This window comes from Panicum virgatum, chromosome 4K (genome assembly GCF_016808335.1).
Source record: "Panicum virgatum strain AP13 chromosome 4K, P.virgatum_v5, whole genome shotgun sequence".
Lineage (NCBI taxonomy): Eukaryota > Viridiplantae > Streptophyta > Magnoliopsida > Poales > Poaceae > Panicum > Panicum virgatum.
In genome coordinates this window covers 47,572,592-47,597,854 of record NC_053139.1, presented here as the reverse complement: position 1 = coordinate 47,597,854, position 25,263 = coordinate 47,572,592, and the positions used below count along the sequence as shown (strand labels likewise).

Genomic DNA, 25,263 nt, shown 5'->3' with positions numbered 1-25,263 from the left:
CTGGACTCTAGTCTGCTTGGTCTCTCCGGCTTCTCTCCTCAAGAGGACGCACAAGGACTACTGAGCACTCATCTCCACCGACTCCACTCTTAGCTGAGACTTGGGGGCTTCTCTCCCTCTCTCGCCTCGCTTGTACCCCCTACTACAAGCACTCCGGGTGCAAGATAATACAGTGCCCTCGCACACCCCCTTTGCTGGACGTACGGCCCCGCGGCCGGAACCAGGATAAACCGTGCGTTACTGTGATTGCCTCTTGCATCATCATCTGGGACGAGAAAACACGCAGCATTCACTAGTTGGGATCCGGGCCCCCGGGTCGGGACACCGACAGAACTATTCAGCATAGCACTTCTATCGTCCTATACATACTAGTATAAACTCGAGGAAACCTAGGGATCATGCAGCTAGGGTTCCAAGAAATTCCTAAACCTAATGCACAAGTAGTAGAGACATATATAGGTGTTATAATTTGAAATAATAGGAGTTGCACCGGGGCTTGCCTTGCGTCTGCTGCTCAACACTAGGACGAGTTGGGCCTTGGGCCGACTCCCCGCGAACCTCCTCCTGCGGGGCTGGCCCCTGCGGCTCCTGTGGCTCCGCAACCACCTCATACACGACCTCCTCCGCCGCGGCTGCTACACGTGTGCATATACATATGACATGAGAATGCATGCATGAGTTATAAAAATTATAAGTAACTAATAGCCAAAATAATTTCTAACCAATTGTACCAACTACCCCGACTTTCACCTTCTCAGCCAACACCCCACCGGTCAGACCGGTCCTACTGAACCTGCCGTGACACCGGTCAGACCGGTCAGACCGGTCCAACCCAGTCCAGAACCTAGAATCCTTGGCGCGACAAAAATCGTCCACCAACTCCAAGCACCCTCTAGGATCTAGTTCAGGAGTTCATGTGGATGCTTTTGACCAGAGAAAATCACCTAAAACCATCTAGAACAAGAGATCGATCCAAACACCAAAATTACCTTGAATGAGCCATTTTTCCCCACAAGGACTTGATTCCACATCATAAGTTCTATCTAGGCTCTAGCTTAGAATGCAAGTGGAGGTTCATGACCAAAGGGAACCACCCAAATCCCCCTAGAACAAGAGATCAATCCCAACCCCTATATTATTTACCTTGGGTCCTTGCACCAAGAGCTTGAATCCAAGCCAACCAGGGAGAAAGCGCGCAAAGAAGATGATTCCCCACCCAATTGAAGCTCCTTTGGGCCTTGGATCAATGGAGGATGGATGGATTTGAGTCCTAGGGTTTGGAGTGAAAAATGAGAGGGGGAGAGCCTGAGCTCGAGCTGAGCACGGGGAGGGTGAGGGAGAGGGTGTGGAGAAGAGAGAGAGCGTGTGTGATTTAAATGTTGTGGGGCCCAAAACCACCAGCTCGGGTTAGACCGGTCAGACCGGTCGCCCATACCGGTCAGACTGGTCCGGGCTGAACTGGCCCAGGCTGACAGAAACAATTTTTGGTGCTTTGTCGCGCGGTTTGAAACTAATGACCGTGATTAATTTAATTAAGTAGTGGATTAACACCTGAGTGTTATAGGAGGGCTACTAATTATAATTAATGTGGCAGTGGATTTGTATCAATCTATCTAATTATAATCCTATTGCCAGGAAAGGAATCAATTGCAGTCGCAGTGCCGCCAGTGCAGAGGGAGGGAGGTAGGAAACGTACGGACCTCGTGGAGGAGCCGAGCCAAGGCCCAAGGGCCGCTTCGTGGTGGGTGGTGGCCGCGGTGGGGGAATGCGGCCGCCGGCGAGGTGCGAGGAGGAAGGAAGAGGACTCCCGCCGCTATGGCTGGGCAAAATACCTGAAACCCGAAGTCCGAACCCGAAAACCACGAGCCCGAACCCAAAAAAACCCGAATCCGAAAAACCCGAACTCCAATTCGGGTTCTAACCCACGGTACCCGAAATTATTACGGGTAATTCGGGTATTGGGCTACGGTACCCGAATTACCCGAACTACCCGAAATCAGCCCAGCCCATAGATGTGTTTACTCATTGTAGGCTTGCAGCCCAGCCCATGAAACCTCTTAACCCTAACCTAGGCACAGCGCCCCACCCCACCCCAGTCCCCCACCGCCCCACCCCAGTCACGCCGCCACAGGCCACAGCGCCCCTCGCGAGTCGCGAGTCGCCCGTCCGCCCCTCGCGCGCCGACCGCCGTCACCAGCTCACCGCGCCACCGCCCCTCACCCGCCGGCCGCCGTCACCGCGCCACAGCCTGCCGGCGCATCTCGTCCTCGTCTCAAGCCGGAGGTGCCCACCACGCCACCGCCCAGGGCCCGCCGGCCGCCGCCACCGCACCCCAGCCCAAGCGCCTGCCGGCCGCCACCATCACGCCCCCCGCCCGGGCGCACGCCGGCCGCCGCCACCGCGCCCACCGCCCATGCCATCTTGAAGCTCCTCCGCCTCTCCAATCTCCTCCTCCTCGCCCTCGCGTCCTTCTCCGATTCCCTCCGTCTCTCCCGCGCAGAGCAGGATCCTGAGTCCACGCCCGCCAGATCTGCCTCCTCCACGCCCCCTCAGCTTTTGCTCCTGCAGTCCCGCGAGCGGGTGGGGCTTCGGCGGCGGCAACAGCCCGAGTACGCGCGCCCCCTCCGCGAGCGCCAATCGGCCGCAACGCACGCAGGGAGGGATGGCGTCGAGCCGGCCGCGCGGGCTGCCTGCCTGCTTGGTCAACCGCGAGCGAGGAGCCGCGGTGTATTGCAGAGTCTAGGATAGTTCGGGTTGTTCGGGTAAAACCCGAACCCGAACCCGAATTATCGGGTACCCAAAATGTCGGGTTTCGATTATTTTTAGCAAAATTCGGGTTGTAGTTTTCAAAAGCCGAAATTTTTCAAACCCAAAAAACCCGACCCGAATTTTTCGGGTAACCCGAACGCCCAGCCATACCCCCGCGACATGGGCCTTGGTGGGCTCTCCATTAGTAATAGTTGGGCTGGGCTGGGCTGGGCTGGGTCCCCCGCTGCTCTAGTGAATGGCTAGGTGGTGGAGCCTCCGGCGTTCGCGCGCGGCCTCTTCCCTGCCTGCCTGAAAATGAAAATGAAAATGGAAGGCATGCAGCATGCAGCATGCAGCATGCAGCATGCAGCAAGCTGATCGGCAGCCAGCCAGCCATTGCCGTCCTCCTCCTCCCTTCCTCTCCTCCGATCAACAAAACAAATTAGCGAGCTAGATTTCCCCGACCGGCCGGCGATCATCAATAATCAACCAAGTAATATATATATAATAAGCTACTGCAGCAGGCTGGCATGGGGGGCGGCGGCGGCGGCGGCAACGCGCGCGAGCTCGACCAGACTCCGACATGGGCCGTGGCGTCGGTGTGCGGCGTGATCGTCATCATCTCCATCCTTCTGGAGAAGGGCCTCCACCACGTGGGCGAGTTCTTCTCGCACCGCAAGAAGAAGGCCATGGTGGAGGCCCTGGAGAAGGTGAAGGCGGAGCTCATGGTGCTGGGCTTCATCTCCCTCCTCCTCGTCTTCGGGCAGAACTACATCATCAAGATCTGCATCAGCAACCACGCCGCAGACACCATGCTCCCCTGCAAGCTCAAGGCCCTCGAGGCGGTTGCTGGTGGTGAGGGCGGCCAGGCGGCAGAGCACGGCGGCGCCCCCGAGAAGAACAAGGCCGAGCACCTGGGAGGCGTGGTGGCCTGGGCACCCCCCTACTACGCCGGCGGTGGCGCTGGGCACCACAGCAGCAGCAGGGTCCTGGCGGAGGCCAACATGGCGACGAAATGCCCCGACGGGAAGGTGTCGCTCATCTCCATCAACGCGCTGCACCAGCTGCACATCTTCATCTTCTTCCTCGCCGTCTTCCACGTCTCGTACAGTGCAATCACAATGGCACTCGGCAGGGCCAAGGTGCATATCGATCATCCATGGATTGCATTGCATTGCATAGCCTCCCTCCCTGCTCGATCTCATGTCATGCATCGTCAAATAAATAATATTAGTTCTATCATGTAATTAAAGAATATATTGTTTCATCAGATACGTGCATGGAAAGAATGGGAGAAAGAAGCGGCAGGCCAAGATTACGAGTTCTCCAATGGTATGCAGTACATATATAGTAGCATGAATTAATTAATTGATTCCTGAAATATATAATAATTAATGACACAATGCAAGAGGTAGGTAGCTAGCTAGTAGAGCAATTTAATTAAAGACATTGCATTGCATTGCAGACCCGACGCGGTTCCGGTTTACTCACGAGACGTCCTTCGTGAGGCAGCACATGAATGTGCTCAACAAGACCCCAGCATCCTTCTACATCGTACGTATATAATCCTCCCTGCTAATACTAATTAACTAGTATATACTGATTGCATGACAAGTGTCAGTATATCAGAACAACGACTAGTACTAGCTGATGGTGACTGCACTCAAATTAATGTATACATGAATTCATCATGCAGAGCAACTTCTTCCGGCAGTTCTTCAGATCCGTCAGGAAGGCGGACTACTGCGCGCTGCGCCACAGCTTTGTCAACGTACGTACTTATATTATTACGTGCATATATATATATATTATATATATATATAACAATGCAATGCAATGCAAATAATGGGCACGCAGGTCCATCTTGCCCCCGGCAGCAAGTTTGATTTCCAAAAGTACATCAAGCGTTCCCTTGAGGACGACTTCAAGGTGATCGTGGGGATCAGCCCTCCGCTGTGGGCGTCGGCTCTCATCTTCCTGCTGCTCAACGTCAACGGGTGGCACACCATGCTGTGGATCTCCATCATGCCCGTGGTCATCATCCTCTCCGTGGGCACCAAGCTGCAGGGCATCATCTGCCGGATGGCCATCGACATCACCGAGCGCCACGCCGTCATCCAGGGCATCCCGCTCGTGCAGGTCAGCGACTCCTACTTCTGGTTCGCCAGGCCAACATTCGTGCTCTTCCTCATCCACTTCACGCTCTTCCAGGTCCGGCCGTTAATTATTTGTTCGTTAATTATTAGTACATAGTATCTGAATATTATTGTATTGATTGATTGCTGCTGGTATCTGCGTGCGTGCATGCAGAATGGCTTTCAGATCATCTACTTCCTCTGGATTCTGGTATGTATGTATGCATAATTCAGATTCAGATATCCATCTTCATTCAATTAAATTATATATTCATGTTTCTGTCTGTCTCTAGTATGAGTACGGGATGGACTCTTGCTTCAACGACTCGGAGGAATTTGTCTTTGCGCGCCTCTGCCTAGGGTACCAGTAGCCACTCAAAATCCATCATATACCTATATGTATTCATCAGCGCGCGAGATCATCATTTTTATAATGCAATGCATTGCATTGCATTGCCTTGCCTTGCATTGCATATGCAGGGTGGTGGTTCAGGTGTTGTGCAGCTACGTCACGCTCCCACTCTACGCCCTCGTCTCCCAGGTCGCCGCCGGTCTTCTTTTTTATTTTATCTTTCTTTCTTACTTACTTACTTATATATATATATATATATATATATATATATATATATATATATATATATATATATATATATACGAATAATATTTATAATGCCCTCTTCTGCATCGTTCGCCATCAGATGGGCTCCACCATGAAGCAGTCCATCTTCGACGAGCAGACGTCCAAGGCTCTCAAGAACTGGCGCGCCGGCGTCAAGAAGAAGGCCGGCCCCACCAGCTCCAAGCACGGCGGCCAAGGCGGCGGCTCACCCGCCGGCGGCAGCCCCACCAAGGCCGACACAGACAACAAGGGCGACGCCGCCGCCACGGGGCTGCAAGCCGGCGCCGCCAAGAAAGCTGCAGGCCAGGAAGGCGACGACTACGAATTCATCAAGATCGACGAGTAGTAGTCGCCGGGCAGGGCAGACTAGGCCAACAGTAACAGGGTACTATACAGCACCATGCATGCACTGCTAGCGCCCATGCATCCTTCCATTCCGTTAAGTTGGTTCCATGCATTCGTCTAATTCTAATTTGTTTTTTTTTTGTTTACTTATCTAATTTGTACTACTACTACTGTACACCAGCAGCCAGTCCAGTCGTAGCTAGCTAGCTAGCTCTTTCTTGATACATCATACATGTGTTTGTACGTACGTATACATACATACATACATATAGGATGTACGGTAGGATATACACACACATATATATACGCGTTTTCAGCTGAATGATGATGATGGTTCATCATGTTTGAAACACGTACGCAATGATGTTTCGTTCCCGATTAATTTTCCTTTTCCTTTTGTACTAACTACTACTCCCTCCGTTCCAATTTATAAGTCATTCCAAGAATCTTGGAGAGTCAAACCATCTCAAAATTTGACCAAAATTATAGAGAGAAATATATAGATTTATGACACCAAATAGGTGCACTATGAAAATATAGCTAACAAAGAATCTAATGATACTTAATTGATATCATAAATGTTATTATCTTGTCATATAAATTTAAAAAACTTTGACTCTCCAAGATTCTTGGAATGACTTAAAATTTGAAACAGAGGGAGTAATAACTTGTCGTTGCAGTACATACATTAAAGAGACATTTGGATTTACTAGCTAGCTAGCTATAATTGGTAGGTAGCTAATTTTAGCTACGGTATATTCAAATTCAAACGGAACCAATGACTAATGCACAACTAAACCTCTTCTAATAACAAGCTAAATATCAATTATCCCTTTCTTAAAACAAACAATCACAATCAAGACAAATCAATCGGAATGCCAATCGAACATGGACAATCAATTCCCGTGCCATCACGACTTGTACCCGGAGTAACAAAAGGCACAAATTAATTAGTTGATAGTTTATATAGATTTAGATAAAATTTATATTACCCGTAGCAATGCACGTGTGCTATATGTATGCTACGATCGGATGGGCAGATACATACAGGATCGTCGATCAGAGCCACTGGAACGTACTGTACGAACAAACGTACGAATCTCTCCCAGGAGATGGAGATGGAGATGGATGGGAGTAGCAGCTAGTGTCCGTCCGGCCTATGCGTGCGTGATTGACGTTCTCCAAAACCGTCATGAGAAATCTGTCATAGATTAAATAGTTTCTTGTAGTGTGATGATGATGGTTCATCGTGTTTGAAACACGTACGTACTGATGTTTCGCTCCCGATAATTTTCTTTTTCCTTTTGTAACTACTAATAACTTGTCGTCGTTGCAGTACATAAGAGATATTTGGATTCACTAGCTACCTAGCTATAATTGGTGTATAGGTAGCTAATTTTAGCTACGGAACCAATTACTAATGCACAACTAAACCTCTTCTAATAACAAGCTAAATATCAATTATCCCTTTCTTAAAACAAACAATCACAATCAGGACAAATCAATCAGAATGCCAATCGAACATGGACAATCAATTCCCGTGCCATCACGACTTGTACCCGGAGTAACAAAAGGCACAAATTAATTAGTTGATAGTTTATATAGATTTAGATAAAATTTATATTACCCGTAGCAATGCACGTGTGCTATATATATGCTACGATCGGATGGGCAGATACATACAGGATCGTCGATCAGAGCCACTGGAACGTACTGTACGAACAAACGTACGAATCTCTCCCAGGAGATGGAGATGGAGATGGATGGGAGTAGCAGCTAGTGTCCGTCCGGCCTATGCGTGCTTGATTGACGCAGGATCGATCGGATCGGAGGGGAGAAGGGCCGTGCGGGCGGATCCATCGGGGCGATTTTCTCGGATCTGCCTGCATGCCTGCAAGCATCTCGTCAAACTCCTCCTCCCATCTGTTAGTTAGTTACTTCTTGTTAACCTTCATCGAATCGATCACCATCGTCTATCTATTCTTCTTCTTCCTTCGTCCTTGCGGTGGAGTATCCGATCGAGATCCGATCCAGCACAAGAAGCAGCGAGTTGGCCATGCAAGGCGCCGTGCTGGTGGCCATCGCTGCCGCCATCGGCAACCTGCTGCAGGGTTGGGACAACGCCACCATCGCCGGCGCCGTCCTCTACATCAAGCGCGAGTTCCACCTGGAGACGCAGCCCGCGCTGGAGGGCCTCGTGGTCGCCACCTCCCTCATCGGCGCCACCATCATCACCACCTTCTCCGGCCCCGTCTCCGACGCCGTCGGCCGCCGCCCCATGCTCATCGCCTCCTCCCTCCTCTACTTCGCCGGCGGCCTCATCATGCTCTGGTCCCCCAGCGTGGCGGTCCTCCTCCTGGCGCGCCTCGTCGACGGCTTCGGCGTCGGCCTCGCCGTCACGCTCGTGCCCGTCTACATCTCCGAGACGGCGCCGCCCGAGATCCGCGGCCTGCTCAACACGCTGCCGCAGTTCACCGGCTCCTTCGGCATGTTCTTCTCCTACTGCATGATCTTCTACATGACGCTGGGCCCGCGCCCGCGCTGGCGCTTCATGCTCGGCGTCCTCTCCATCCCCTCCCTCGCCTACCTCGCCCTCACCGTGCTCTACCTCCCCGAGTCGCCGCGCTGGCTCGTCAGCAAGGGCCGCATGAAGGAGGCCAGGGCCATCCTGCAGATGCTGCGCGGCCGCGACGACGTCTCGGGCGAGATGGCGCTGCTCGTCGAGGGCCTGGGCAGCGGCGGCGACACGGTCATCGAGGAGTACGTGCTGGGCCCGGCGGCTGCTGCTGAGGCGGACGCGGTGGCGGCCGCAGGGGAGCACCACCACGACACCACCACCAGCGAGCAGCAGCAGGTGACGCTGTACGGGCCGGAGCAGGGGCTCTCGTGGGTGGCGCAGCAGGTGCAGCAGGGCAGCAGCGTGCTGGGCAGCGCCGTCGAGCTCGCTTCGCGCCAGGGCAGCATGTACGAGCAGATCAAGGACCCCGTGGTGACGCTGCTGGGGAGCGTGCACGAGAAGATGCCCGCTGCCGAGGGCGGCGCCGTCGGCAGCGCGCGGGGCAGCACGCTCTTCCCCAACCTCGGCAGCATGCTGAGCGTGGCGGAGCGGCCGGGCGACTGGGACGAGGAGAACGTGCCGCCCAACGACGACCTGGACGAGGAGGACGACGAGGAGGAGTACCTGTCGGACGAGGAGGGAAAAGGTGCCCTGCAGGCGCCGCTGCTGTCGAGGCAGAGCACCGACGTGCAGGAGACGAAGAAGCAGCAGGCTGCTGGTGCGGAGGGCTCCAGCAGCGACGCCATGCAGCGCTACAGCAGCGTGACGGGCGGCGGGGAGACGGCGAGCACCATGGGCATCGGCGGCGGCTGGCAGCTGGCCTGGAAGTGGACGGAGAAGGTGGGGCCCGACGGCGTCAAGCGCGGCGGCGTCAAGAGGATGTACCTGCACGAGGACGGCGGCGATCAGTCGTCGGGGCCCGGGGAGTACGTGCACGCGGCGGCGCTGGTGAGCCGCTCCATGCTCTACACCAAGGACGTGATGATCGGGCAGAGCCCCACCCCGGCCTTCGAGAACCCGCCGGAGACGGTGGCGACCAAGGCCGCGGCGGCGGGGCCCCGGTGGCGCGAGCTGCTGGAGCCGGGGGTGCGGCGGGCGCTCTTCTGCGGGGTCATGATCCAGATCCTGCAGCAGGTAATTTTTGCTTGATTATTGATGATCATCCAGTTCATCAGAAACTAACTAACTAATTAATCCCCTCCAATGCAAATGCAAATATTTCTAGTTCTCCGGCATCAATGGCGTCCTCTACTACACCCCCCAGATCCTGGACCAGGCCGGCGTGAGCGTCCTCCTGGCGAGCCTGGGCCTGAGCGCCGACTCCACCTCCATCCTCATCAGCGGCCTGACGACGCTGCTGATGCTCCCCAGCATCGGCCTGGCCATGCGCCTCATGGACGTCTCCGGCCGCCGCACCCTGCTGCTCTGGACCATCCCCGTCCTCATCGCCTCCCTCGTCGTGCTCATCGTCGCCAACGTGGCGCCCATGCCCACCACCGTGCACGCCGCGCTCTCCACCGGCAGCGTCATCGTCTATTTCTGCTGCTTCGTCATGGGCTTCGGCCCCATCCCCAACATCCTCTGCGCCGAGATCTTCCCCACCCGCGTCCGGGGCCTCTGCATCGCCATATGCTCCCTCACCTTCTGGCTGGGCGACATCGCCGTCACCTACTCGCTGCCCGTCATGCTCAGCTCCGTCGGCCTCGCCGGGGTCTTCGGCTTCTACGCCGTCGTCTGCTGCCTCGCGCTCATCTTCGTCTACATCAAGGTGCCCGAGACCAAGGGATTCCCGCTCGAGGTCATCATCGAGTTCTTCAACATCGGAGCAAAGGCAACGCCGCCCGAGCACGACCAACAGCACCCGCAGCTAGCCTAACCAACCCATCATCATCTTCTTCTTATATGGGCGCTGCTGCTGCTGCTCCATCCACCGACCAACCGGCCGGCCATCGCAATAACTCAATTTTTGTATAATTGTTATACATATTGAACTCCGATCTTTTTTAGGGCATTTCATTTCGAACCCCGGCCCGATCCATGGTAGGAAATTAAAGCAAGTTTTTGAGCTGAGTGAGAGTCAATTATATATTAATTAGTTGATGATTTTTTTTCCCCAGAGGCCCAGCAGAGGCCATGCCTAGCTAGTAGAACCAATTAATTAATGCAATGGATGGATGTTACTTACTAATGTTGATTTGATTTGTCATTAATTATTTCGTTACATTACATTCTTTCCTAAATATTAATGGATTCAGCCTCCTGTTGTTTTTCTTTTCCAGTTTTATTTGTAGTACGTAAAGGTCTTGTTTAGTTGCCTTCAAAATTCTAAAACTTACAAGATTCACCATCACATCGAATGTTTCAACGCATGCATGAAGTATTAAATGTAGCTAAACAAAATAACTAATTACACAATTTATCTAAAATTTGCGAGACGAATCTTTTGAGCCTAATTAACCCATGACGGGATAATAATTATCAAATACAAACGAAAGTGCTACAGTACTTTACACTTAAAAATTTAGGCATCTAAGGCCCCGTTTAGTTCCCAAAATTTTTCCTACAGTACCCGTCACATCAAATCTTTCGACACATGCATGAAACATTAAATGTAGTTGAAAAAATAACTAATTACACAGTCTAACTGATTAGCACGATATGAATCTTTTAAGCCTAATTAGTTCATGATTGGACATTATTTGTCAAGTAGCAACGAAACACGCTACAGTAACTTTTCACCCTACTTTTCGCAAACTAAACGCGGCCTAAACAGGGCCAAAGTGTCTCTCCATGCATGCTGCTGTTTCGTTTATTTTTTAGTACTATATATAGTATATACTAAGAACATCAATGTGCTTGGATCACTTGCATTGGCAGCAATTTGATGATTTGCAAAAAGCTACATCTTGTTCTCACCATGGCCGATAGATGATGCATGGTGAAGACATGGACAGACTCTGAATTAGTATACTATTGAGTAGGGATGGAGTTGTTGGATCCAAAAGCTAGCTATCTACAGTCTGCACATCGATCGGATCGACAATGAGGATGGACTAGCACTGCTGGATGCCAAATTGGGTAATATAATAATAGGGAACTTGCCACCCGTCATAGTAATCCTAGCTAGTTTTGGATGGAATAATAATAATAATCAAAGGATGGAGCCAAACCAGCAAGCAGGCAGCGACCACCATAGCCTGCAGGTATCGATCACTGCTTTTGCTGAAATAGAAGGGAAAGGAAACAAAACAGAGATGACAAATTTCAAAGGATCACTACTACAGAATAGGCCTTCGTTTCATGTCATTTGTCCCGGCAGCCTTTGGGCCCGGGACAATAGGTGGCTTTTGTCCCGAGTCTAACGGCTAGCCGGGTCAGCGTGGGGGGGGGGCAAGGCCTTTTGTCCCGCCAACCGGGACAAAATGGGCCCCTTTTGTCCCGGTTGGTGGATCCAACCGGAACAAAAGGCCCCCATTTTGTCCCGGTTGGTGTCTCCAACCGGGACAAAAGGCCTTGCCCCCTTATCCCCTTCCATCTCCCCCTGCCCGAGCCATTCAGCTCACTTGTTTCATGCTGTTCTCGGCTCGGGAGGGAGGAGTTCTTGCTCATTTCTTCACCACATTTGTGAAGATCTTTGATTCCCCGTCCATCCATCGGCGCTAAAGGTTTGGGGCTTGTTTTTCTCTTCTTCCTTGGCTTGTATAGCTCATTTCATGCTTTAGAAATAGAGAAAATGTGTAGCTAGCTCATTTCTTGGACATTTAGCTAGATTGCATATGTAGGTGTGATTTTCTTTTAGATTTAGATTGCACCGTAGTGGTAAAGACGTCTTCAACATGGTAAAAGATCTAGAAGTTATTTTTGGAAAGGGATCTGGTAGCCAACCTGTTCCGAACGAAAACGGAATGGCGCCCATGTGGAAGAAGAAATCTATATTTTGGGAGCTATCATATTGGGAAGTCTTAGATGTTCGTCATGCAATTGATGTGATGCACCTCACGAAGAATTTTTGCGTCAACCTGATAGCATTCTTGGGAGTGTACGGAAAGACAAAAGATACAGTAGAAGCACGTCAAGAATTGCAACGTATGGAAGAACGAGATGCCTTACATCCACAACAGCGAGATAATGGACGACAATACTTAAGTCCTGCCAGCTATACTCTTAGCAAGGAAGAGAAAGAAACCATGTTTGACTGCTTGAGCAGTATAAAGGTTCCATCTGGATACTCATCCAATATAAAAGGAATCTTAAATTTGGCAGAGAAGAAATTTACAAATCTCAAGTCCCATGACTGCCATGTGCTTATAACCGAACTTCTTCCGGTTGTGCTGCGGGGGATTCTGCCTGATAACGTCCGGTTAACCATCGTGAAGATATGTGCCTTCCTCAACGCAGTTTCTCAGAAGATAATTGACCCGGAGAATTTGATAAAGCTGCAAAACGATGTGGTGCAATGTCTTGTTTGCTTTGAGCTGATATTTCCACCATCTTTCTTCAACATCATGACACATCTTCTAGTGCACCTTGTCAAAGAGATTGATATCCTCGGACCAGTATTTCTACACAACATGTTCCCATTCGAAAGGTTCATGGGGGTACTCAAGAAATGTGTTCGTAATAGAGCTCGTCTAGAAGGAAGCATCGCCAGTGCCTACGGAACTGAGGAGGTCATTGACTTTTGTGTTGACTTTATTGATGACCTTAAACCGATTGGAGTCCCTGAATCGCGATATGAGAGGAGACTAACTGGAAAGGGTACATTAGAAAAAAAATCTTATGTCTGCACAGATGATTTCTCATTCAAGAAAGCGCATTATACGGTTCTTCAACAATCATCCTTGGTTGACCTATATATCGAGGAACACAAGAAAATTCTGCTCTCCAATTTCCCGAAAAAGTCTGAGGCATGGATTACACGTGAGCACATGAACACTTTCTGCAGCTGGTTGCGGAAGCATCTAATGCATAACATGGATATAAGTGAACAACTGTTCTTATTGGCTAGGGGACCATCTTGGAATATCTTAACATACCAAGGGTACGAGATAAATGGAAACACATTTTATACAATAGCCCAAGATAAAAAGAGTACCAACCAAAACAGCGGTGTTCGTATGGATGCCACGGATAATAATGGAAAAAAGGACACATATTACGGCTACATTGAAGAGATATGCGAGCTGGATTACGGTCCCAATTTCAAGGTGCGTCTATTTCGTTGCCAATGGGTTAAGCTATCTGGAGGAGGGGTAACAAAAGATGAGTATGGGATGACAATAGTTGATCTCAACAATCTTGGGTATAGAGACGAGCCATTTGTCCTAGCCCAGGATGTTGCTCAGGTTTTCTACATTAAGGACATGTCCAGCAAGCCAAAGAAGGGGATAAACAAGCAAAAGAATGAGCCTAAGCGACACATAGTTCTATCAGGAAAGAGAAACATCGTTGGAGTGGAGGACAAGACAGACTTTTCAGAAGAATATAATAATTTTGTTGTCATTCCACCTTTCGAAGTAAATGCTGATCCATGCATCCTGCTAGCCAATGATGATGCTCCATACTTGCGCCGTGATCATAATCAAGGGACATTTGTGAAGAGAAATTATGTTACCGCTAATCCTTCATGTACTTGAATCATTTTATATTATTGTATAAAAATATAATCGCAATTCGAATACTTTTATTATATATGTACTGTACAATTATACTTTATGTGTTATATATATTATTTTATATATTTTTCACTTAATTACTAGACTCAATTATAATTTTCATTCAATAATGGATTACTCAACAAATTTTATTTATTTCATGAAATTACATTCACATTAACACACTATACTCTCTCACTAACACACACAATCTCACTAACACACACTATCTCTCAAACTCACACACTACTCATTAATATCATGAAATTGCTTAATTTTATCTAAAATTCACTTTTTAAACGTTAATATCGTGATAGAATCCACTTTCTGTCGAAAAGCAACAGTTTGAAAAAAAATCACCTAATATATTTTTGCATGGTCAAAATAACAAATATGATTTCAAAAAAGTTAGATATTTCATTGACCCAATAACTTGAATGAAAATTAATTATTTTTGTTGTGTGTATCAAGTTTATATAGAGATAAGAAATTTTGTTCCATAATTTTTGGAATCATAATTTTATTAACTGAATTAACAAATGAAAGCCAATTTTAAAAGAGAAGTAAAAAGAAACAAAAACAAACATAACATTAGGTGGGAACGAGGGAAAACGGCCCCTTTTGTCCCAGGTGGTAGATCTACCCGGGACTAAAGGTGGGCCGCGGGCTGGGAATTTTCCCGGCCCGCCCAAAAACCCCTTTTGTCCCGGGTGAAGCCACCACCCGGGACAAAAGGTCCTTTTGTCCCGGGTGGTGGCTTCACCCGGGATAGACCTGGGCATGGGCTGCCCGACCCGACAGACCCGACCCAACCCGCCCGAAAATAGCCCGACCCGACCCGACCCGAAGAGTTTGATGGGCGGGCTCGGGTCAAAATTTTTGACCCGGTATGACTGACGGGCCGGGCACGGGCTAAAATTTTTGACCCGAAACCCGAAAAACCCGAAGAAACCCGACATTTTACATAGGCCCGGCCCGACCCGACCCGAACCCGACCCGACCCGACTGGCTGTCGGGTCGGGTGCGGGCTCAATTTTACGGCCCGGCCACCGGGTCGGGTTGGGCACGGGCCGCTAGAAAAAACACCGGGCTTTTTTTGGCCCGACCCGAACCCGACCCGACCCGGAGGATGCCCAGGTCTAACCCGGGATAAAAGGCCCCCCCCCCCATATATTTCCTTCCTCCCTCCTTCGCCCTTCCCCCAAACACATGTTTCTTTTGGTGCCGCCGCCGTCCGTTCCCCTGCTCCCCCCACCGCTCGAGCTCCCGAGCACCGCCGCCGTCGACGTCGCCGCCCAGAGCCCCGCCGCGCGAGCCCAAGGTCACCGAGCGCCGTCGTCCCTGCGAGCGCCGCCGCCGTTGACGTCTGCCATCCCGGCCCCGGCCCCATGCCACCTCGGCTTCGCCGCCCCGGCCTCCACTCCGCGCGCACGCCCTCGTCTTCGCCGCCCCCGGCGGCCTCCACTGCACGTCGCCGTGCCGCCACCCTCTCCGCTGTGCGCCACCGCGCCGCCAGCTCCCCGCCTCGTCGTCCAGGGCCGTGCCGCGCCCCTAGCTAGGTTCCCCGCCGCCCTGTGTGAGTAGTGTGGCCGGCCGCATTTTCTTTTTTCTTTTCAAATTTTATGTTTATGTAGAATTCAATTATTAGAATTCAATTATCATGTATGAGTAGTGTTAATTTAATTTATTATATATTAAGTAGAATTCAATTTTTAGAATTAGGTGCAAATTTTGTGCAAATGTTATTAGAATTCAATTTTGGATGTATTATTAGAATTCAATTATGGATATATTAGTAGAATTCAATTATGGAAATATTATTAGAATTCAATTATGGAAATATTATTAGAATTTAATTAAGGAAATATTATTAGAATTCAATTTTGAATATATTATTAGAATTCAATTTTGGATATATTATTAGCAACAAATTATGGATATATTATTAGAGAGAATTTCGAGAGAAATAGAGAAGGAAATATAGAATTAGAGAGAATTTCTATTATGATGTATTCATTATTTAATTATGTCATTCAAAGACTTTAATTCATCATGTATTTATTATTTTTTATGTCATTCAAAGAGTTCAATTTATCATGTATTTATTCTTTAATTATGTCTCGAGCTCGCAAACTCGCGCTAACACACAAACATTTCCGATAGTTTCCGATCGTTACCGATCCCGACCGAATCATTTCCGATAGTTTCCGATCGTTACCGATCTAAATATGTGGATTATTTAGATAATTTTTTAAGGGTTTTGTTTGTATTCATATTTTAGTTACGATGGACCCGCGACACACAGACGTGGAAGACGAACAGTTCCTGTTGAATATGATTGGCGAAGGTCAAGGAGATGTCGCTGAACAAGCTGATGATGGCAGCAATACCGACATATATTTGAATATGTCCGGTGATGGAATTGAGGCACCATCTATTCAGGATGACGCTGCTGCTGAACAAAGTGCTAATGTACATATCACAACTATACTTATTTGTAGTGACAATCATATTTTCATCTGAATCTATATGAATACTATGAATGTTTTTTTATAGCCGTCTGGATCATCGTCGCAGTAGAAAAAGACGAAGCGAGGCCCAACAAAAAAACTGGAAGAGCGGTTCATTATAACGGAAGTTGGTTCAGATGGCGAGCCGATCGCTTCAGAAGCTGCCGCCAAAAAATTCATAAGACAATCCGGATGTATTGTCAGGGACCACATCCCGATCAGCTTTCAGGCTCTGGAAAGCTTCCAATCCAAGCAAGGAACAGGATGCGGTACCTAGCCCTGCAAACGGTTTGGATTAAAACGGTTTTAATAGTTTGGGCTCCCAACTTTTTCGCGTGGGCTGGGCGCTAACGGTCTGGCAATATCAATGAGTTGGATTGGTTTGGGTTGCTCCTCTTTTCGGTTTGGATTGGTTTGGTACGGTTCGTAGCTGGCCTGTTTCTAACGGGCTCAAACCGTGGGCTCAAACCATGGGCTCCAAACCAAGCTGCCGATGACAGCTTCATGCCTCCACTTCACATCCACGATACGCCCTCGCCTCTGGCCTCCGCAGCTCTGCCTCGCCCGCCGCCGCACGCACGCCTCCACGGGTCTGCGTCGCTGCGCCTGCTACTCTCTGCATCGGCCGCGGCCTCCATCGCTGCGCACGCCTCCGCCTCGCCCACACGCCTGCGCACGCGGGACTCCGTGGTGCGGCATCGGGTGGAGACGCTCTCGATGGACACCATCCTCTACCAGCGCTAGGGTGCCTTGTCGGCCGCCTATGCCGAGCTCGTCACGCCTCCACCTCGCCAGCACGCCGCCACACCTCCACATCCTAAGGCTTCGGCACTCTGACATGGCTCCACCAGCACCAAGTGTCGACGCCATCGCCAAGATGTACTACTATGCGGCTGCGCTCTCTCCCTTCCGTCGGTAGCCTCGGCGCCGAGTAGCGGTGAACCTTCTCCTCCCCTATCCCTTCCCCTCTCCCTCTCGATACGCACAAATTGGATTTTTTTTTCTCTAACCCTAGATTGGGTTCTTCATTCTGCTAGATTTGTGTGAGAGGGAAGAGACGAAGACAGGAGGAGGAGGAACACGACTGGTTATTCTTAATCACTCTGCTCGAGCTGCTAGGGAATTGGCATTAATCTGCTCGTGAGGGAGTGACATATTGAGTAGCACAAGGAGTCGGAAGGTATAAAGAAAATACGCCTCTGCAGTTAATTAATGTCAGATATTTGAGTTGGATTTAGTTGCGGCATAACAAAGAAATTATTCTTGTTTGATGCTATGTCACACACTGAATCTCATTGATGGATCTGTACTGTTTATGGACGGATTTGTTTGACTATGCTAGTTTACTGTTTATGGACGGATTTGTTTGACTATGGCATAACAAAAAGCATTTGTTGCACCAATGAAGAAGCATCCTTCAGAGAATTTTATTTTTAACCAGCAGTTAGCTCGTGAGCGAATGATTGATTTTGTGATGCATGCTGAAATTCCATTTAATAAGTTTGAGGACCCATACTTTGAGGCTTGGATGCAAACCTTGCAGCCCTCTTTCAATTGTGTTGGGCGTCAAACTGTACGTAATGATTGTTTGAAAAAGTTTAGAAAAATGAAGGAAGAACTCCAAAATGAGTTTATGAACCTAGACTCTCGTGTGTGCCTGACATCCAATATGTGGACATCAGTACAGAACTTGGGTTATATGGTCATAATTGCACATTATATCACTGCTGACTTCAAATTGATGAAGAAGATTATCTCCTTCAAGAATGTGAAGTATCCTCACACCGGTTTTGCCATTGAAGAGGCTATTGTGAGTTGCCTAACAGAGTGGGGGATAAGAGAGAAGCTATTTACTGTGACAGTCGATAATGCTAGTAACAATACAAATGGGTGCGAAGAGTTAGTGCATAACCATAGACATGAATTGTTGCTTGATGGTGTGCATTTGCATATCAGATGCTGTGCACATATTCTTAATATCTTGGTGCAGGATGGAATGAAAGTAATTCATGTGGCAATAAGCAAGATTCGGGAGCTCTTGAAGCACATTGATTCCTCACCTTCACGAGTTGTCTATGTTTTTATCTATCGACTAATCGTATTGGCTTTGCTCTTACATGCTTGGTTGGTTTCTGTATGTCCTGTGTATGTCCCATTTCAGGTTCTGGTGCAGAGGGTGTCCATTCATTGTGAAAGACGTAAGAGGAGGGCATCTCAGGTTAGTGCTCCCTCCTTCTTGCCAGTGATTTTTTTAAAAAAATACTCAAAACACCTTCAAAAATAAAAATTTTGTTATTAAACTTTGCTGCAAGGTAATATTGTCTCTGTTGAGTATAGATCTAGCTAATATGTAGTACATGACAATTCTGTAATGGAAATTTCATTTAGCTTATAGAATAGTGGTTCTATACTCCCATCACAAGCACTGCTTTTTGCAAACTTATTACTTTTATGTCACAAGAACATAACATTCCAGCGAGAATTTAAAAAGAAGAGTTAAGCTAGTCAAATACTGATTTTTTCATGTTTTCTTGATTTGGCATGTAATGTAATCAACTGCCACTACTAATCAAAGTACTTTTCCTGATGTTTCGAAATTATTTATTGAATCTCCTTTTTTCAGGGTGGACACATCTTCTTTCAAAACCTTAGTCTTCTTGGCTATCCCCTGTTTGGCTGTTTCCACTGGATGTTGGTGCTCTAGTTTGCATACTGAAAGACAATGTCGTGGTGACAATCACATTGGCATGGAACGATCTGGCTCTATATCCTGTGTTCTCTTGCATATCTCAGTTGGCTTGTGTATGAGTTGATAGAAAAGAGGATTCTATTTATTTAGAGGTATCTTGTAGAACTTAAGTACCATTCTATGGTGATGCAGTGAAATTCTTATGTCCAGTTAGGTCCATATCACTGTTAATCGATGAACTTATGTACCATTCAAAAATCTTATGTACCATTCTATGGTGATGCTGTTGGTTACCCGTGCATGCATGCTAACCGTAGTCTGGAAAATGGTTTTTTAATGGGTTGAACCCATGGATCGGCTGCTGGACTGGACTGGTGTGGAGTGAGCAGAAGTATGGTTCGGGGTGGTTTAGTTTTTTCAAACAGACAAATAAATCGGGCTGGATTGGTGTACGCCGTATGCATTTGATGGTTCGGTCTGGCTTCAGCTCGGATCCCAGCCCACTAGCAGGGCTAGCGGTACCCGAAAGAGAAAAAGAATGGTGCTGGCGGGAGCTTAAGAAAAACTTCACGGTTCCAGCTGAATCCGAAGAGATATGCAAGCGCTGGACCCTGAGTAAGATGGCCGAACAGCTACGATCATTCAAGAAAATTTTGACGAAGAAATATATCAAGATCGGGACCACACCCGTATTTACCGGCGAGCTCGAAAAGCTCAGGGGTCACTGGGATGCATTTGTGGAATACAAGTCTTCAGAGCTTGGGCTTCAGAAGGTGCAGAAGGCCAAAGACAACGCCTCGAAGAAAGTGTACCATCACACTCTAGGCCAAGGAGGCTACAAGCTTGCAGTACCCAAATGGGAGAAGATGGAGCAGGATCTGCTTGACAGAGGCATCCAACCTGCGACCATGAACTGGCCTGAAAGGTCAAGGACCTGGTTTTATGGTCACGGGGGAAGCTTGGACCCATTGACTGGTGACTGCATCTATGGGCCAAACATCCAGCGAGCAGCCCAGAGACTACAGGAGGCCATACAAGCAGCGGCCGAGGGAACATTCCAGCCGGATAGAGAGAGGGACGAGCTGACTTACGCCCTTGGGAATCCAGAGCATCCGGGCCGCACAAGAGGCAAAGGCGTGGTTCCGTGGAAGTATGGGTTCAGGGATTACATTGATTCATATAGAAGCCGGCAAAGAAGAAAGAATGATGAGCGGGAGCACTTGCGAAGGCTAGAGGAATGGCTCATGTCACATGATCAAAGACTGGAGGAAGAGGTTCAACGCCAAGTGGCCGTAGCAATGAGCCAGCAACAGCAAGCGCAAACGGTGCCTCCAGAGCCTAGTGTCGCAGCCGATCACCTGTCTCAGCGGAAAAGCAGCTGCGCTTCCACAGACGTCGCCATCGCCGAGCCCACGGGGATCCAGGCCGCAGTTGAAACGTCGGCCCCGCAGCGATTTCCAGTGGATGAGATCACCCACCGGACACCTTGTGACCTGCAGACTGCCGTTAAGAACTTAATGTTCACTGTTGCGTACGGTACCGCCATGCCAACCGAACCAGGCGACGTGTACCACGGACAGCAAATTCCGCCTAGATACACAAGAGTTGGCATGGAGCAGGTGTGCCAGGGTTGGGAGACGCTCGAGCTTGATATTCCTGGAGGCGATGGGGAGAGGACACTAGCAGAAGCCATTCATGGCTACATCCTATGGGATAAGCGCTACATTGTCCTAAAGTCGGATGATCAAACACCAAGACCGGCATCTCAGCATGCCTCTCCAAGACCGGCATCTCCGCAAAACTCCCCAAGGGCAGCACTGTCTCGGCAAGGTTCACCGGCACATTCTCCATCACCATCATCTCATGCGCCGATGAACACTCAAGCGTCACCGTCGCCTCCATGGTCACCCCCTCCGCCGCCGGCAAAGAAGCAGAAACGGCCGCCGGCAAAGAAGGTAGCTGCACCGGCTAGGGAGCCTCCAAAGAAGAAGGAAAAGAAGAAGAAAACCAAGGAGATACATACTTGCAGAAGAAAGGGATACTCTCACCTCGGCTTCATCGACCCAATTACTTGTAATTGGAGGCTTCTACGTGACAATTCCGATAAGATATTCCAAAACTTGTTCAAGTACATAAGCGTTCATCACAACAAGCAAATTATATTGTTTCCTTACAACTTTGCGTGAGTGATTCCTTCCGTCTAACTCTTTCTATTCTGTAATCGAATTGTTTAAACCTTAACTACCAAGAACTGCCTCCGTATAATCTTGCAGTGAACACTTTGTCCTAATTGTCATAATTCCCGAGAAGAGCCTACTCGTGGTTATGGACTCATTGAGGAGACCTCCAGAACAATACGAAAATCTTCTTAATATGATAAAAAAGTAATTCTACCACTACTCCGTCGATGACCGATAATTTGAATCACTTTGTTACTTGACTATAATTGTTCTAATCATGCACAGGGTTTGGAAAGAATTCGCTAAAAATCATCCAGGCAAATTTGACAAGGAATTGAAGATCAAGACAGATTTTCCGGTACGCACTTGGATGATTCGTTGCACGATTCATTAGTTTTATTATATATTCATGTAAATACCTGATAATTTCTTCTCTCTTAAAGTGTATGAGGCAGAAACCAGGCACTGTATTGTGCGAATACTATGTATGCAAGAACATCCATGGTCTGGTAGGTCCTCCAAAGGGCTGGACAGATTGGGAGGAGGAAGTAAGTAAAAAACTTGTTAATATTTGAATTCGTATTTTAATTAGTCGAAATTAATTATCCCCTTTTTCCATAGGTCGGGGAGATGCGCGATAAACTCATACCGGAGGAAAAGATTATGGCGATTCAAGAACAATTCTCCGGATTTATTGTTGAGCAAGTCCTCGATCCAAAAGGCGAATTCTACTATGATGGAATATCTAATATTGACAATCACAGCAAATATGACAATATACGCGTATATATGTAATTAAGAACGAATATAACTATGTAAATATATATGTGTGTCTATGTATTAAATTTTTATTTATGAGTATGTATGTATGTATTAAATTTCCAAATGGCGAATTCTACTATGTAATTAAGAACGAATATACCTATGCAAATATGATGGAGTATGTATGTATTATATATATAAGCACTCCAATAATATATATGTGTATATATATATTTATATAATATTGGTCCTAGACATTTTCATATGTAAAGGAATTCACATGTATAGATATGTGTATACATATATATATAAGTGAATTAATTTATATATGAAAACTATTTAGGACAAATGTTATATAAGTAACTATATATATATTAGTGGAGATCATACACACTGAATTCCAATACATAAGTTTAATTGAAATGCAAAAGTATAATTGAAATAGAAAAAGAATTGAGAAAAAAAACATGAAGAAAAAAAGACTTTTTGTCCTCTTTTGTCCCGATTGCCACACCCGGGACAAAAGGGCACCCCCTTTTGTCCCGGACTGGCGTTCCCGGTTGGGAAATCGGGACAACAGCGGTTTCCCAACCGGGACAAATCAACGTTTTTGTAGTAGTGGAGCAAGTTAACACGTGACTGGTCGCGCTAAACGAGTAGTGCGCGACTCTATGCTACTATCGGTTTTGCACTGCCAGTTGCTAGTTTGAACGCATGCAATACGAGGATGTCGCTTTCACAAGTGACATGAGCACTAGAAATAATATTTTTCTTTAAATGATAATTACTCACCAATCGAGTGTCCATTTTAAAATCCGTTTGCACCATTGCATTTCTTAGAATTAAATCTACGAAACAAGATTCATATTTGATATGTTTTGAAGTTGTTTTATGTGTCAGTCAAGTTATATTGATTGCAAGTAGGAACTTATATGCAACTATGCAGCAACTTATCTATAAAACTCGTGTACAAATTGATAGATGATTTTTATTGATCCAACTTAACAACATACATAGATGGGACGTTTCAAACTTATACTATATAGCAACTTATGTTGTATTTTTTTATAGTGACAACTTTAGTTAGACAAATGTATCAATTTGTAACGCAATTGGGTAATAAATTATCTATAAACAATATCAAATAGTATATCTATTAACAACTTGTATAGAGATAATATGATAACTTATATATATACTTCATAGAGCTAAACAACATGGATGATAAAATAATTTTTTATAGAAATTTATCTGCATAATTTATTGTCTGGTTCACACATAAGTTGCTAGAGACCTAACACATAAGTAGCTACTACACATTCAATATAAGTTGCCAATTTATAAAAAATATTTCAAATATGCATCATGGATCTAGTTTTGTAGATCTTATTGAGAAGAATATAGTGGTGCAAGCGGATTTGAAATCGGACAAACCTAACAAAAGTTATCACTTTTTTTAGCTCAAACAATGCAAAAATAGGTGGACTGCGACAGTCCAATTTCTCCTTAGCAGGCCGCGTGGGGTCGCGCGCTCCACACAACGACAGGTTGCCCCATAGATTTTTCCAATTGCAAATTCTTCCTTCACCGAGAATCGGAGATGCCCAATGCAATGCGGTTATCTTGTTTTATTTATTTTTCAGCCCAGCCTAGCCCAGCTGGAGAGATGCACGTGAGCATGCAGTAGATGTCTTGTCTTGAGAAGAAAGAAAGTGACAAATAATGCCGCCGCTGCTGCTGGTGGGAGAATAAGAATCGAGGAAATAATAATAAAGCAGAATTAAGAAATGAAAGGTGGCATTCCAATTTCCATCTCGGCGGCGGAAAGCTAATAATTAAGCTGGTTTGCGGTCGGTATTCCTTCTTGATGATGATGCCTTGACTGAAGAAAAACCGACCGGCTGGGCTTCAGACCCAGACCCCACCCAAAAATAAATGCATCGATTCAGAATTCGATCCAAGAAAGAGTTCCTTTTTAACTAGGGTTGTGTTTACTTTTAAAATTTCTCTCTCCAAACTTCACTATTCACCTATCACATCAAATCTTTTACCTCATATATGGAGCATTAAATGTAGATAAATAAAAAAATTAATTGCATAGTTTTGATGTACACGACGAGACGAATCTTTTGAGCCTAGTTAGCTCATGGTAGGACAACAATTACCACAAACAAACGAAAAATGCTACAGTAAGCCACAGTGTCCGATGTAGCCTTTTTTACCACTATTTTACGGATCTAAACACAGCCTAAGAGTACTTCCTCGCTCTGTACATTACCTAGCCTAGCCTAGTCATCGTCAAGTGTAGTAGCACTTTACATGGATCGATCCTAGAATGGTTGGCTGGCTGGCTAGGGGATGCAATGCAACTGCAAGAGACAAGACGAGCGAGCAGCGGTCAAGGCAGGAAGGTGGTGTGTCCATCCCCAGCACCTGCTGCTGCCACCTGCTGCTGGCCGCCGCACCTCCCGCAGGCGCCCGCCGGCTCCCGCCGGGACTCGAGGATGGTGGCGCGGCAGGATGGGCAGGTTGCGCGCGTCCGCAGCCAGGCGTCGACGCAGGCGGCGTGGAAGGCGTGGGCGCAGCGCGGGAGCACGCGCAGGGCGTCTCCCTCGGCGAACTCGGCCAGGCAGATGGCGCACTCGGAGGCCGAGGCGGAGCACGGCGGCGCGGCGAAGGCGACGGTGGGCAGCGCGTCGATGACCTTCTTCTTGAGCCCCTTGGCCTTGGGGGGCAGCTGTTCGTTATTATTATCCCCGCTGGAGCTGGAGTGGAGGCGGCAGTAGGCGCAGCGGGAGACAAGAGCGAGCCCGAGGACGCAGACGAGCGCGCAGAGGAAGGACGCCAGGATGACCACCATGTCCGAATCCACCACCGGTGCTGGTGGCGGCGGCTGCTCGGTGGCAGCCGCGTGGAGGAGGAGCCTCGCCGGGGCGCGCATCCTCCTGCTGCTGCTGCTAGAAGATGATCGCGATGCCTTGGACCTGGGAGCTGGTGTTGGGCTTGCTTGCTGGCTGCTTGCTTCTGCTTGGCATGGCAGCAAGCGGCTGACTCTTTTATACTA

The 25,263-nt window shown here is 47.9% G+C and overlaps 3 protein-coding genes and 1 long non-coding RNA gene across 6 annotated transcripts; 3 read left to right on the top strand and 1 right to left on the bottom strand.

Annotated features, from left to right (window-relative positions):
• Positions 1 to 3,278: 3,278 nt before the first annotated feature.
• Positions 3,279 to 6,068, top strand: LOC120705270 (MLO-like protein 9). Of its 2 annotated transcripts, XM_039989721.1 has the most exons (10): positions 3,279 to 3,548; positions 3,660 to 3,890; positions 4,020 to 4,080; positions 4,214 to 4,302; positions 4,445 to 4,519; positions 4,606 to 4,959; positions 5,059 to 5,094; positions 5,177 to 5,244; positions 5,364 to 5,424; positions 5,582 to 6,068. In XM_039989721.1, exons 1-10 carry the CDS (start codon positions 3,279 to 3,281, stop codon positions 5,846 to 5,848), a joined length of 1,512 nt encoding a protein of 503 aa, XP_039845655.1. In that variant the 3' UTR covers positions 5,849 to 6,068. The 2 variants fall into 2 exon arrangements, with proteins under 2 accessions (XP_039845655.1, XP_039845654.1); XM_039989720.1 differs by having other exon boundaries at positions 3,279 to 3,890.
• A 1,655-nt stretch (positions 6,069 to 7,723) lies between these two features.
• On the top strand, positions 7,724 to 10,468 carry LOC120705269 (monosaccharide-sensing protein 2-like). Of its 2 annotated transcripts, XM_039989718.1 has the most exons (3): positions 7,724 to 9,382; positions 9,419 to 9,538; positions 9,630 to 10,468. In XM_039989718.1, exons 1-3 carry the CDS (start codon positions 7,904 to 7,906, stop codon positions 10,278 to 10,280), a joined length of 2,250 nt encoding a protein of 749 aa, XP_039845652.1. In that variant the 5' UTR covers positions 7,724 to 7,903; the 3' UTR covers positions 10,281 to 10,468. The 2 variants fall into 2 exon arrangements, with proteins under 2 accessions (XP_039845652.1, XP_039845651.1); XM_039989717.1 differs by having other exon boundaries at positions 7,724 to 9,538.
• Positions 10,469 to 17,465: 6,997 nt separating this feature from the next.
• On the top strand, positions 17,466 to 19,552 carry LOC120704563. Its single transcript, XR_005687603.1, has 4 exons — positions 17,466 to 17,505; positions 17,606 to 17,748; positions 18,730 to 18,786; positions 19,192 to 19,552. It is a non-coding gene; the product is annotated as an uncharacterized LOC120704563 (long non-coding RNA).
• A 4,756-nt stretch (positions 19,553 to 24,308) lies between these two features.
• Positions 24,309 to 25,263, bottom strand: LOC120704562 (RING-H2 finger protein ATL80-like). Its single transcript, XM_039989004.1, has one exon. It carries the CDS (start codon positions 25,138 to 25,140, stop codon positions 24,598 to 24,600), a length of 543 nt encoding a protein of 180 aa, XP_039844938.1. The 5' UTR covers positions 25,141 to 25,263; the 3' UTR covers positions 24,309 to 24,597.

What these genes read in the sequence shown, in the direction of transcription:
- LOC120705270 (XM_039989720.1), top strand. Translation starts at nt 3,279, where the DNA reads ATGGGGGGCGGCGGCGGCGGCGGCAACGCGCGCGAGCTCGACCAGACT. An exon ending in AGATTACGAGTTCTCCAATG is followed by an intron (nt 4,081 to 4,213) that starts GTATGCAGTACA and finishes ATTGCATTGCAG; the next exon opens with ACCCGACGCGGTTCCGGTTT. An exon ending in TCTACGCCCTCGTCTCCCAG is followed by an intron (nt 5,425 to 5,581) that starts GTCGCCGCCGGT and finishes GTTCGCCATCAG; the next exon opens with ATGGGCTCCACCATGAAGCA.
- LOC120705269 (XM_039989717.1), top strand. Translation starts at nt 7,904, where the DNA reads ATGCAAGGCGCCGTGCTGGTGGCCATCGCTGCCGCCATCGGCAACCTG. An exon ending in TGATCCAGATCCTGCAGCAG is followed by an intron (nt 9,539 to 9,629) that starts GTAATTTTTGCT and finishes AAATATTTCTAG; the next exon opens with TTCTCCGGCATCAATGGCGT.
- LOC120704562 (XM_039989004.1), bottom strand. Translation starts at nt 25,140, where the DNA reads ATGCGCGCCCCGGCGAGGCTCCTCCTCCACGCGGCTGCCACCGAGCAG.